This window comes from Alligator mississippiensis, chromosome 1 (assembly GCF_030867095.1).
Source record: "Alligator mississippiensis isolate rAllMis1 chromosome 1, rAllMis1, whole genome shotgun sequence".
NCBI classification, from domain to species: domain Eukaryota; kingdom Metazoa; phylum Chordata; order Crocodylia; family Alligatoridae; genus Alligator; species Alligator mississippiensis.
The window spans coordinates 338,158,685-338,173,332 of NC_081824.1; the positions used below are offsets into that span (position 1 = coordinate 338,158,685).

Genomic DNA, 14,648 nt, shown 5'->3' on the forward strand with positions numbered 1-14,648 from the left:
TTCCAGATTTAAAAAAGCTGCTTCCGGTCTCATTTAAAAGCCAGCAGATTGGCTGTGCACTCTATTTAAAAGACACCAACTTTTATAAAATTTCACCATACTGTACTGCAAGTGAAGTCACATTCTAACAACCACAAAAAGGTACCCCGATGGAAACTACATAGGAGAAACCAAATAACACCTGCGTACCAGAATGAACGCACGCCGAAAATCTATCAAAGACAAAAATACCCAATTACTTGTAGGTGCACATTTCTCATAAGACAACTGCTTTCTCTCTCAAATCTCTCTAATCCTCAAAGGGAATTTACAAAACACCTTTCACAGATGAACCTACGAACTTCACTTATAAACCTACTGGATACAAAAAATCATGGACTGAATATAAACACTGGATTTATGACACATTATAACTTGCCTGCCATCTAATAACCCCAGGTAACCTCTCTACATTTTACCACTGGTCAACATTCCCCTCTTCTCCTCCCCCCCCCCGCACAACCTACCTTTCTTGCATCTATTTACTCCTATCCCCTCTAAGCTTCCCTGCCATGCATCTGCATTTCACCAACCTGCATTCTGCATATTGCTTAAGCTTCTATTCCCCACAGCACAGCACAAACATCAGTAAACTCTCAGTAGACTCTCTGTATGCCCAAAGAAGTGTGTTTGTGCCCAAAAGCTTATAAAGAACAATTTTTCCAACTATTTAGTTGGTCTAATAAAAGATATCACATTTACCCAAAGAGCCTTGTCTGTTTATGTCTTTAGACAAACATGGCTATAACAAACACCCAAGAAAAAAAATGGACACTTTATTTTTTAATTTGAAAGAGTTCCAAAATGGGCATGCCTTCCAAAACTGTGCTCTCATCTGAAAAGTCTCTGGACTTTGTGGGCCAGAAGGTCATGGTTGGTAGATTAGTTTCTTTTTAACAATATCTAAGTCGCTGCTTTAAAGCACAACATTAAAAAAAAAAACAAAATGCTTTGTGCTCCCTCTACTGGCTTTTCACTAAACTAAACTTCTCTAAAAAGAACTACAACATCCTCTATAATCTTAATGCAAAAGGAAAGGTGTTTTACTACTTATAAAAGGGAAACTAAATAATTCATGTTTTATTTTAAAGGGTGACCTGCAGAAGTATATTCCTGGAAAGGAATAATTAACCATTCATGGTAAATATTTCCTTCTTCCTATAATTAATCATCATTGGCAAGTCTGGAATGAAAAGCACGCAGTTAATTTTTTTAAAGAGAGAAACATACTGCTCCTCTCAACTCAATGCAAAAAAAGTTGATAAATGTAAAGGGGAAAATGTCACTGGAGTTAAGAAATGAAGGAAAAGATTATTTTAAATAGTGGAAAGTAATTAAAAAATTTAAACCTAAACTAGAACATAATCGTTATCATTTTATTTTATCATTATATTTTAAAACATAGGCTACAAGTGTTTGTTTTTCAATTCAGAAATAAAGACCTTTTCTAGAAATATTTACCATATTTACTTGAATACAAGATGAGGTTTTTCCCCTCCAATTAGCATGGGGGGAAAAGCCCCTTGTCTTACGATTGCACACAAGGAAATCTCACTAAATACACTATCATTAAACTTCTGACAACAGCAGTAAGTCCTGAGCAATGGAAACCAACTATGAAGCCGCTTAAATGCAGCTAACACTGAGAGCATCTACACATGAAATTAAGGTGACACAGTAAATTCTGGAGCACTTTCAGCTGGAGTACATTGCTCCCAGTTGCAACGTCTACACGTGTGCCTGAGACAGCAGTACTATGAGCTGAGGCAGAGAACCCCTGGGCTGGTAACAGGCTCAGGGGGATCAGCCCCAGGCTCCAGGTGGCAGTGTCTGGTGGTGAAGGGGCTGGCTAGGGCACAAGGGCAGAACCTGCAGTTGTGTGACTAGCCGGCAGGCAGCCCGCAGACTTTAGTTCCCTCATGCCCCAGCAAGCCCGTCACAGTCTATATATGTGAATTTCAGCAAAGTAAATGACCCCACCATAAGATCGTACTGCCTCTGACAGTACTATTTATGGCAGAGTTAATTTACTGTGCCATAATACCAGCACACATGTAGACTGTGACACTTTACTGCGGAGCCAATTAGTCTTCTCCACAGTAAAGTGCACATGTAGATGCACCCACTGAACATAACTATAAAAAAAATGGTCCACATTGGAGAAACTTGCAAATGGGAATCTGCCACAAGGATGTGTTAGTGCAGTCCATTCGAATAAGACGTATGGTAGTGCCCTTTATGTGCAGTCCCCCTCACCACCCACTCTTTCAAGTCCTAGTGGGCCACAGCATTGCATACATTTTTATTTCCTCTTTACTCCCACTGCTGAGCTACACCTTTCTTTCCCTTTTTCAATGATTCCTGTTTCTTCACCAGCCTTAAATGTCTGAAAATATCAAACAGGGCCTCAAACAGTTCACCTAGAATCTCTCTGTTGCCCCCTCATCTTCATGCAAAGTTGCAGAATCCCAGGACTTATGACAAGAACACCTAGTTCCAGTTGAGTGGGGGCTAATTAGTAGGGGGTATCTGGACTATACACACATACTGAGCAGTGCCAATTGGGGGGGGAAAACTTGTCTTGTATTCAAATAAATATGATACTTACTGCATGAAGCAAACGATAGCAACAATTAAATATTTCTAAAAATATTTCAGGTCTTTATTTGTAAGCTGAAAAATGAATAGTCTATAAAACTACTAAGCACACATGCACGCACACACACAGCTATACATACAAACTATGGATCACTATTATACATTTATCGCACAACTTAGCAGTTAGGCTGAGAAATGTAAATGATCTCCATTATTTCATGAAGAAAAAAAATTTGAAGTTGGAGAAGGAAGCATTTACTTATATAAACTTTGAAGCTCATCTCAAAAAAAGTAACTTTCCAGTTAGAATATAGAAAGAAGAATAAAACCTCACCTTATCATAAAGCATCCATCCAATATATTTCAAGTAACTATCATTTAAGAATGTATCAGGGTACATTTTCATCCAGCTACCAATTTCTTCAATGCAAATAGCCCGGATCTCAGGAATCACATCACTGTAAAATTATACAAGTGTGTTGTAAACCAATTCATAAATGCTCAAAAGTATCAATTTAATTATTTTTCCCCAGTATAAAAACCACGAGTTGTAAATATTCAGAACTGCTACTTGTAGCATTTCATGTAGCCATATATTAATGTATAAACTATGTCTTTAATCTATATACCACATAGAGAAACTGCTATTACTTAAAGGACCCACTTTTATCTCTAAGTTTCTCATTACAATTATTTTGAAGCTGGGAAGATGTTTCAGCTATAAAAACTTACTGCTCTCTTGCCAGGAGGAAGAAAAGATAAGCACTGTGAATGACAATACATACCAAGGTCATTTTCATAACCAAAATCAGTTTGTTCAAACAATTCAGTCTTAAATGCTTTGTTTGGAACTCTAACTGTCCCTTGGATTTATGCTGGACTTAGCATCTAAACAATATACAGAAGATTCCCTTAAGATGTGTACATATGCTTTACAGATTCATTTTTATACCTTTTGTTCCTAGAAGCCAAGCTGAACTGTAAGCTTCATGAAAAGAAGAGTATCTTCCTATGCATTAGTCTAGCATTTAGCATTTGTATGGTGGGACTGGAGGGTCTTTGGGTACTATTATTATTCTTACCGATAGCGTTGTAAAAATGTCCCTTTGAAAATTGCATTCATCATATTCTGTATTTCCAGGGGTTTCTGCTCACACTGAAACACAAAAAAGAATGGAATGTTCTCTGAGTAGGGGCTCCAGAAATCCCTTTCATACTAGGGAAAATCTGCACCTCTCTCATATCATTACACTGGTGCAAATCCCCAATATTTATTTTAAATTGGTGCCACAAGTAAATAGGAGTGCACCCCAAGTACACCAGTGTTTTGCCTTTGTATTTCTACATCAAAATGAAAGGTCATTGGGTACCAACTACAATCCAGGAACGAAGATATATCACACAAGATGTCTGGTAGAGAGAGAAGTCTTGTCCTTGTAATACATGGAAGGAGTGGTACACCCCATTATATGGCCGGTGTATAGAGTCTATTAATGAATCTGGACTGATGGCAGGGGATAGGTAAGCTAGGAAATGGACAACTGCATTTTCACCAAGCCCTGAAAAAGATAATTTGGTAAAAAACTATCAATTCTGTACAATAAAAAGGTGCCATTTCTTTCTTTGTTGGCTCAAGTGACCAGAATCATGAAGCTAAGAACAGCCATGAGCTCTATTTCCCCCCAGCCAGCCACCTTTCGCTATAGAAGCTACCTCTTCTTACAGGACAGCCATACCCACAAGGCAGTTCAAAGACTGCCCTGAAATATTTCAATGTGAGCTCAGTGGAGTAAAGACTAGGTTCATGTTTGTAGAGTATAAACCTACCTCAGCCCTCAGAAGATAATGAGTTTGTGTGGTGAAGGGGTGTTGGGAAAGTAACGGGGAAGGAAATAGAGGCTGGGTAGCAGGAGACATATGACCCTTACTTTAAACTGGAATCACATGGCATTTTAAAAATCCTTTGTTCATAAAAAGATAAATCCCACAATGCTTCATGCATTTTCATTCAGCTTTCACTTGGACAAAATTCAAAGTAAAACTTGAGCAAAAGATCTCCAGTTCAATTTACAGTTTGTGGGAACGCTGTTTTGCACACACGCATATGTCAAAACTACTACTGCAAACAGAGCCATGTACAAAAAAGACAGTTCATGGACCCATCATATCCAATTTAAAGAGACAATTACCAGAACAGCAATCTCAAAGAATAGTACATAGCTCAAGTATTTACCTCAAACATTTGTTTGAATGCATTACCACAGTACCGAGCCCATTAAAACAAAACCTTAACAGCACACCACTGAGGATGCTTAGGAAGTAGCACCTCCATACAGCTCAAAAAATTACATCATCCCTGAGTAAGCCACCAGCCACCTCTATTCTTACATCTTCACCCAGTTCCCCAGCTAAAAAAGTAAGCCAACCTCTTTCCTTTTTCTCTCTAGCTGATCCAACCTGCAGTTGGTCCTCTTGCCAGTAATCCTATTCTTCTCCACCTCATACAGCCTTTGAGTATTATGTTTACTGACATCAAGATTCAGACGTACTCTTACAAGAGCTGTCAGAAGCTTCAAAGCTGAAACGGAAGAGAAGCCAAGCAAATAAAACTCAGCTGATATGCCACATAAAAGTCACCTCTTTACCAAAAAGCATTTAAAAATCAAATTAACACTATTCCTGCTAAATTAAAAAAAAAAACAACCTATTTGTATCAGAGGATTTCCTCCTAAATGACAATTTTACTAAGACATTCTAATAAGCAAAAAAATAGAAAATAAGATAATCCTTTTCATATTAATTTTTGGAGGAAGGGAGAACTAGAGAAAGAAGACTAAATATGAAAGGCAATGACAACTTACACATTTATTATCTCAACCGTTACAAGAGATGTTGCTAAATACTGAAATGCACCTTACCCACTGTACAAACAATCTGTATTCCAAGTTCCTTTCACAAAACAGAATTTTGGGGTGCTGAAGTCTTCATCACATCTGCTTTACCTAAAGCCTAAAGTCTAACCCTACCACATCTACATTTCTGTCTGATACATGCTGAAGTGAAGCAACTATAACATGGCTAGGTACTGTCAAGACACAAAGGAAGACAATCTCTGCCTTACAAAGCTGACAGTCCTTTGACTTCTGATCACTTTGGTTTTTTTACCACGCTAATTATTAAAACTCTAGTGGCAGCAATGGGAGGTAGGTTTACCTGCTAAAGTGCTGGTGTGCCTAAATGCTCTGACCATTGAGTCTGCTAGCCCTGTGAGCAGCGAGATGACTGTGTCCATTAGGTAACTATCATAAAGGATGCTGCACTGGCACTGCTGGATCAACACTGCAGTGAACTCGCAGAAATTGGCTTTGAACTTCTTCCAGTAGGGTCCTGGCTTGATGAGGGGATAGTCTTCATTGTCCTACAGGGAAAGGAAGGGTAGGGAAAAAGAGAAGAAGTATAAAAAATACCACATTTATTTTGAAATACCCAGCCTATTTTCTGCTTGCATTTCTCTCCATTTGGATCTGTAAAAGGACTGTCCCATTTCAGTTTTTGTTACAGTTTCTCACCAGTTCAGGCAAAAGTTCTCCTGCTTAATGAAGGAGACCATGTTAACCTTTAAAGCCCTCATGGAGCTGTAACCTCACCATTTTAGAGCACACCTCTGCTCCCATATTCACAGAGGTGACTGCAGTAAAGAGTGACAGTAAAGATAAAGCACCTTAAGAACCAATCTGTTACAGATCCCTACCACAGGAGAAGTGTAAGTTATGTTGTGCATAACTAGTGGCATAAGAGGATTTGCAGCCCTTTGTGGAATAACCACAGCATCTCTCCTGGAGACACAACAACTACAGTCAATATAAAAAAGACATAAATGGTAGAGAGCATGTTCCATTTGGATAGAATTGATGGTGAGTATGGGGTATTCAGTTACTCTGCAATGGTAATGTAAATCTAGAAGAATTGTTTTTGAGGTATTTGTGGGAGTGAGAGAGAGGGGTAACAAACATGAATTAAAGCCAGCTGGAAAGAGAAAAAAAAAGGCACACTTGGGTACTGATCTTGGATCTCAACACAGCCAATTAAAGAAAAACCAATGCAGAAATGTCATACATTTACTGCATCTGATAAAAGGCTGAATGAAGATGCTGAGCCTTTTCAATTCCTTCTGAAGCCCCTGGGCGCATCTTGTGGTCACGCATAAAATCGAGAGCATTCATCTAAAGCTACTTTGAAGTTGCACTGGTACTCAAAGGGTTAAAAGGAAATTTGAGTAAAAGGTCTTGTTTTACCATGTCCACTGGCCAAGTAACCGTCAGAATCCAAGGATATGCCATGAATTTCTTGTACTGCAACCCTGTTTCCTATATTGTGAGAGACATAATTGTAAGGACTTTTGATGAAGCACAGAAGTCGTTTTGAAAGATTTTAAATACTTAAAAAAAAATACACACACACTGCACATTGTATGCCAAGGTTCAAAATGCCATTTAAACTTGAGCTTGTATTTATTATACACCCCTGCATATCATAGCACACTCAGTAATATCTTATCTTTTTCCACATGGTTTGCTTTTAGCTACAACTATCACATGCTTCAGTATAAATCCAATGCATTTTTATTTAAAAATTGTCACTCCAGTTATGTCAAGCTTTGCATAAACTTTGTCTACCAAAACATGCAGAGTACAATCCTCTATGCCCACTCTAAGATAAAGATACAGAACTTTTTCCCAGTTGTCTAAATGCTTATTAGATACCAACCATCTGACTTAGCACACTAAAAAAAAAAAAAAAAAAAAAAACACCAGGAAAATCCCAATTCACGGGAGTACAAATATGTTCATGTGTGCTAGCCACATTTCAAAATCTCCACTCATGACTAAGTAATCCCTCTGGCAAATCAGCAACTTTTCTAAATCCCACTCTTGAAGATTTAGCCAAATTATATCTGCAAGTGAACCAAGAAAAACGATCTCAAACATGAGGCCTACATAATACAGGCCTTTGCCACAATATAATACAAAGACTGCACAAAATCTAAATTTGCATTTAAAAATAAAGTTAAGTTTGTGCCTTTACAATTAAAATCTTTCAGAGGCAAATCAAGTGCCATTTGGTGCAATTCACTAAATCCACAGTTATTTATTCAAGACAATAGTTTAGAGGTGTGAACTCCCCAGGTCCTCATTAATCTCACTGATGGAGTGTTTCCACTACCATTTGGTTTTACTTTTAGAGGTCAGCGTTATCCACTTCACCACTAAGGGGGGTGGGAAATACAGTTAACAAGAGGACAAAGAGCTGTTGCAAGAAAGGAGATGTTATAGAAAGAGGAGAAGACGTACAATGAGGACAAAAAGTCTGGGTGGACTGATTTAAATCAAACTGGTTTCAATCGTTGATTGAAATCAGCAAGCCAAAAGCCTGAATTAAATCATTCTTCTGGGAGTTTTTTTTTAAATCAACTTTTCCACTGTATTTTTGTTGTTGTTTTTTAAAGAAAGTTTATTTTCATTTGGTTAATATAACAATTAAAGCATGTTGACTTAAAACTAAATACCATTTTTACAGTAGACTTGGTACATTTCCTATGTACACACATTAATTTATACACAGACAACATTAAATATAAAGTGTGTGTGTGTGTGTATAAAAACTGTATTTAGTTGTAAATCAGCATGCTTTAATTGTTACATCAACTAATGAAAAACATGCGACCCACGCTGATGTCTCAAACATATCTGCTTTACCTAAAGCTTAATTTCTTCCAATGAAGTCCAGGCATATTACAATAAAAGCTAATCCCATATCTTGTCTATACAGCTTTCAGCAAGCATTTTATCTGCACAGTAATGGAGGATCAGGTCAAGTGTTCACAGCTGTAAAGATTTGTTTTGTTTCTTAATTCCATAAATATTTCCTTGCAGCCTCAAAAAAACCCAGTCTCTCGAACAAAACTACTATACGTCAGCAAGTGCTAGGGACCTCCATATTACTAGAGTTTTGTACTTCCATTACTCCTGAATTGTTTTGATTAGCAGATTTAACTATTTTCTGCCAATTTTACAGTTGAGTCAACAATGCTCAGTGGTACAAATGACTATTATAATTGTCCTAGAATTCTCCCCTCAACAAATCGCTCAATGTTATTCAGCTTAATTAGGAATCAGTTTGTTCTTCAAGCCATTTTTCCAGCCAGTTAAGGGCAGCAAAAACACAAAGTGAGCCACTTCAGACATAATTCCTGCTGCAGAAATGATGGCTTGAGACAAGTCTTAACATACGAGTACCAAATGAGTCAAAATACTGGATGAAGTTGCTAAAAAAGCATGTCAGGCAGCACAAGTAATTTAAAGGTTCTTTAGGGATTATTCTCTTATTAGAACAAGAGCGAAAAAGTAGTATTTCAGAAATCTAATGTGGAATCCAGAGTCCTGAAATAAGAAAAAAAGTCCACAACTTAAGTATTTAGAATTGTGCTAAAAAACACTTCGCTTTTGGATCTTAAATAATACAATCGTGGTTAATTTGAAAATGTTAAGTTGCAGTGCAGCACCTCAGCAAGTTGGTAGCCCTGACCCTGCCAGCACCTGCCCAACATGTCTGATTTCACTGACATAATGACTGAAACTGTCACTTCGGATTCATGCCTTTCAATAGGGCTACTTAAATACAAGTAATTTAAGGACTACCCACAATGATTATGATAATTACAAATTAAGAGAAGTATTCATTAATAATTTGATATTACGAATTAAAAGAGTATGAACTCTAGGAAAGTTAAAGTCAGGGTTGAAAAAGTCAGATTTTTCCATTTACTGGTACCTTACAAGAAGGAGCAAAGGGCTTGAGGAGTATCTGGTGCAAGTACTAACCTGAAATGTATTTTCAAGCAAAAAATGTTCCATTTCTAGAACCCACATCAGAAAATATAAGTTTGATTTATTATTTTATTAAGAGGACACAGTGTTCAGCCCCTAAGAGAACTCTCTCTCAGGCCAGAAGAAAAGGGTTCCAAAGCAACAATATACCTGAGGAGGATGGCAACATTAACCACTTCCTTGCACCTTGATAATGCCTACCATTATCATGAGTGCTACAGCCAAGCTCCCAACATATCTCTACCGCCCCCCACCATAACTACACCCCACAACAGAGCCATCACCATTCCTGGATCTCCAGAAATGTAATATAACTCATTCAGTGCACCAAATGCCCTGGTGGAAAATATGTAGGAGGAACCAAACAACAACTGTGCACCAGAATGAATGTGCACCGAAAATCCAAAGACAAAAAATATCCAAATACCAGTGGGGGCACACTTCTCACAAGACAATCACTCCCTCCCTAATCTCTCAGTTCTAATCCTCAAAGGGAACTTACATAACATCTTTAGTAGAAAAGCCTACAAACTTCACTTCATAAATCTACTGGATACAAAAAAATCATAGACATTGGCTTTATGACAATGTCATTACAACCTTTATGACAATGTCATTACAACCTGTCTGACATCTGATACCCCAGGTAACCTGCCTCCAGCTGGCCACTTGCATTCCTTAGCATATTTCCCTCCCTTCCCCACTCCCTTCCTATCGTCTTCCTAACTTCCACTCATCTGCGTTTTCACAGACATGCTTGTTGTAAATTAGCTTCTTTTGTACCTTGGACCACACACAACACCAGCAGAATCTCCCTAGGCCTGACGAAGGGTGCAAACATGTTTTTCCAACTATTTAGTTGGTATAATGAAAGATATCACATCTACCCAAAGAACCTTGCCTGACAACGTAAATGAGAGGCAGCAGGGAGTTTTAAAGATAATGAACTTCAGTAAGATGTCATAAATCATTATCACTTGCTTAATATTTTGATATCATGAATGTATTATCACTATTAGTGTTAACACGTCAAAAAAGGTTATATAAAACTCAAATAAGCAACAAAATGAGAAAGAGTCAGGGTGGGCTGATTTAAATCAAGTCGATTTATATGACTGATTTAAATCAGCAAGCCAGGGGCCTAATTTAAACCATTCATTTTTTAATCAAGTTTCCCATTGTATTTTCATTGTTTTTTTAAAGAAAAGTTTATTTTCATTAGTTGATGTAACAATTTAAGCATGTTGATTTAAAACTAGTTTCTACAGTCGATTTGGTACATTTCTTACATACACAAACACACACAAAATTTTATATAAGTGTACTTAGTTGTATTATCAGCATGTTTTAATTGTTGTATCAACCAATGAAAATAAACCTCTCTCTAAAAAACAAAAGTATATACACTGTTTGTTAATTTTTTTAAATATACAGTAAAAGCTGTGTTATCTGTCATTTACCATCCAGATTGCTCTATTAACCAGCATCTGTCCCACTGTGGCACTTCCAGTTTTGCTGCCGCAAGCCAAGTCCCACTTCTTCCTCGTGGACCACGGCCCAGGGCAAAGCAGCCTGCGTGGGGCCCCTCTCCCTGTCCCCCGGCACACTTACGCCAGGGAGTGAAAGCCCTGGTGCAGCGGACACGGCGGGAGGGGTGGGGGCCCAAACAGTCAAAGATGCCTCCAACCCGCTGGGCTGGAGATAAGTATAACTCTCAGATAACCAGCACATTTGATTAACCAGCACCCCCCATTCCCCATGGTGCCAGATAACAGAGCCTTTATTGTAGATAGCTTGTAATATTTTTAATATATACATATTTAAATATAAAGCTTAACATATTCAGATTTTTAGAAATCCTACATTTTAGTATACTATAAAATGGTGAAAAATATATTTCTTATTCGCTATATGACTAAATTTTGCTCGTATTTGTATTAAGTTGCATTAAGATAGCAAGCTGAATTTAATTAAACACACAAAACCCGCACTTCAAATTTCATAAACATAACTTTAATGTTTTGGATACATAAACTTTTTTTTATTAATCAAAACATGGTACATATTTACAGCTAACTAATGTATTAAACACTAGTATTTACTGCTATAGTATTAGAAGTATAAACTCTGATTAATTAATTAAACTAATTATTTAATACTCTGGGGGAAAAATTTACAAAATGCCTAGGTAAAAGTCATTTGAGCTTAAGTTCTTATTTGCCTAAGTCTCTTAAAAATGAGACAGTCATTTTTTCTTTCAAGTTTTCAGAACTCGTCAATCTCATCCTCCCCCCTCTTTTTTTTCCACAAGCTAGAAGAGAAAAAATAAGCATTCCTGCTTTTTGAGATCCCAATTAAATTTCTCAGCTTTGAATGAAACAATCCAAATGAAAAAATATTCATTCTGTATCTGCAGAAGAAGCTACTACTAAAAAAAACTGGTTTAGCCCTTCAACAAACTCTAGTTCCAGGTGCTTTGCTAGTGACTTCTACCAGTCCAATGGTGTAACTCTCTTCAAAACATCCTCAGCAAACATATACTACTTGAATGGCTCACCCTGAAATGTATTATGGGTGGCATGATTGACGAGTGATTAGTAAATGCGCGTGTCATAGCAGCCTCTTCCTCTTCAGCAACTAGGCATCTACCCTGGTTCTCTGTGTTACAAATATTGACAAAAGAATGAAGTAGAGTAAGTGCTTGATTCTTCCACTTCTTTACTGCCTGCAATTTAGCGTTGCTGTTGGGTATTTATAAGGGGTGCACAGATAAAGATTTGCTTGGCCAATACTGATAGCCAATTATTACCCAGCAATATTGGCCAATACCAATCTGATAACCAATTTACAGGAATGCAGCCAGGCAGCATGGAGAGCAGCTCTCTGCAGGTAAGTCTGTGGATGGAAGGGGCATGGGGGGAAGGAACGTGTTGGGGGGGAGAACAAGGCCCCCATAGTGAGGGATGGAGGGAGTGGCGCAGGGGCTGGGGGCCGCTTTTAACCGGAGCCGAGCCAAGCTGGGCAAGGGCAGATGCAGGCTGCTCACTGTGGACTCAGGGCTCTCCGCCCTGCTGTCTTTGCCCCTGGGGTCCTCCACCAGCCACACACCCCCTGCCCACCCAGCAGTGGGAGGCACAACTCAACACCCCCACTGCTGCTGGGAGGCAGACAGCACACAGCCAGCATGGGGCTCCCAAGAAAAAAGTCAGCAGAGTGGACAGCTCCAAGCCTGGAGCAGGAAGCTCGCATCCATCCCGCACGCAAATCTGGGGGGGGCACATGCCCCCCCATGCCTCCCCGGGGGGATGCACAGTGATGGGGAGCAGCCCCTCCTCCCCACCTGCCCTGCACCCCCTTGACGAGCCTCCCACAGCTCCGTCCCACTCTCCTCCCTGGCCCCAGGACCCATTCACCACCCTGGACGGGCAGCATCCCCAGCCCCAGCATTGGGCCCTGCCACACTCCCTCCCTCACCACGGGGGCCTCGATCTGCATCCCCATGGCCCTTTCCCCTCCACAGACTTAACTGTAGGGCACTGCTTTCCATGCAAGTACAAGTTTCAGGTTTACTTCATTATCCTCTTCTAAATTACTTCTCATTTTGGCTACATTTTCAGCATTAGGTTCCAACACCTGTGAGGACTTTGCTGATCCTTTGCATTCAATACTATACGTCCAACAAGCCTTACAACATAAAACCCCCAATACATGAAATAGTGCCATATTTTTTAAGCTTGACCTCAAAAGTTAGATGTTTTCCCTCATCCTTATATAGAAGAAAATCTGCCATTAATTTGAGTTTTTAGTAGCGGCTCATTGACTCAGTGTATTATTTTCTTTAAATTATTTTAATAGACTAGCCAACTGCCTGTCAGGAATGACTGGGGAGGGACGGAGTGCCGCCACCCCATGCCGCCGAAAGCTCTCATGAGGGTGGGGAGAGAGAGCTTGCTTCACCATCCCCTCCGCCCCCTTGGCCAGTACTCTGTGCCGCCACTCGCCACCCTGCTCTGTCACCACCACCTGCAGGGACCAGGGCCAGGAGGGATGGTGGGGGGCAAGGCCAGTGGCTCTGGCCTCGCCCCCCCACTCCAGCCACTCTGTCCCCGCCATCATAGTGGCACTCTGCTACCAAGCCACCGCTGCCACCTTCTGTCCAAAACGCGCTTGGAGTACTCTGATTGGTTGTTTCAGACAACCTATCAGAGTGTGAATCAAATGTTACAGACAGGTAGACACAGACAGACAAAGGCTTTTATAATATTAGAATCATAATAAATTTGTACCTTAGCCTATGCTGTATTAAATCAAATTTCATTTTAAGCTGACTTATGTTTAAAAGGAACACATAATTATTTAAATTAAAAAGTAAAAAAAATTCTGATTTAAATTTTAAAAATCCATTTTTTTTAAATAAATCAATTTTTATCCACCCTGAAAAGAGTACCGACTGACTGTTACTTTTGTTAGCAGCTCAATATTAATCTATTTTCAGTATTTTCGAAAGGCACTTACCAACCAGATACCAAAGAACCATGATATATTTATCACTCCATAGACAATGAAGTGGAAAAACATTTTGTTGCTAGCTTGCTTTTACTGGGAAAAGCAGCTAAATGCAAGAATTGGTAAAACTGCCAGGCAGAGTTGCAGCCTCCATAACATTTCTGACATTTTAATTTTTGTTTCCAAGGCTCACCTGAGTATAGTAACCTGATAAGCAGGGATTCCTGGTTTCCCGATTAAAAAAAAAAAAAAAAAAAGTTTTCAGGTTAAAAAAAGTAACCCAAAATCCACATTTTTCTGTGATTAAAATGGAACAACTCCAATACATAGATGCATAAATAGCAGTGTTTCATTTTGATCACGGAAAAACATGGCCTTTTGGTTACTTTATTTAACCCGAAAATTGGGGATTTTTTAAAATCAGAGAAAACCAGGATCCCTGCTCATAAGCAAGCACAACTTGCCCATCCTACTTTGGTTCAACAGCCCAAACAACAACTGACTCAATTAGCACAGCTTCTGAAAAGAAGCCTAGAGGCAGGATCAAACTTGTACTCCTGGAGCTATAACAAGATACTTTAACCACTCTGCCACTACCCCTTTCAGAAACGAGAATAC

The 14,648-nt window shown here is 39.0% G+C and overlaps 1 protein-coding gene across 4 annotated transcripts in view; it reads right to left on the minus strand.

The window, feature by feature from the left end:
- The window catches only part of LOC102563066 (cohesin subunit SA-2), a 99,185-nt gene that overhangs the window by 68,467 nt on the left and 16,070 nt on the right, over nt 1-14,648 (minus strand). For all 4 annotated transcript variants that reach the window (XM_019485137.2, XM_019485138.2, XM_019485136.2 and 1 more), the window contains exons 7-11: nt 6,933-7,004; nt 5,851-6,055; nt 5,064-5,215; nt 3,720-3,793; nt 2,972-3,095 (exon numbers count right to left, since the gene is read on the minus strand). In XM_019485137.2, coding sequence (XP_019340682.1) covers nt 2,972-3,095; nt 3,720-3,793; nt 5,064-5,215; nt 5,851-6,055; nt 6,933-7,004 — 627 coding nt within the window. The remainder of the gene's footprint in view (nt 1-2,971; nt 3,096-3,719; nt 3,794-5,063; nt 5,216-5,850; nt 6,056-6,932; nt 7,005-14,648) is intronic.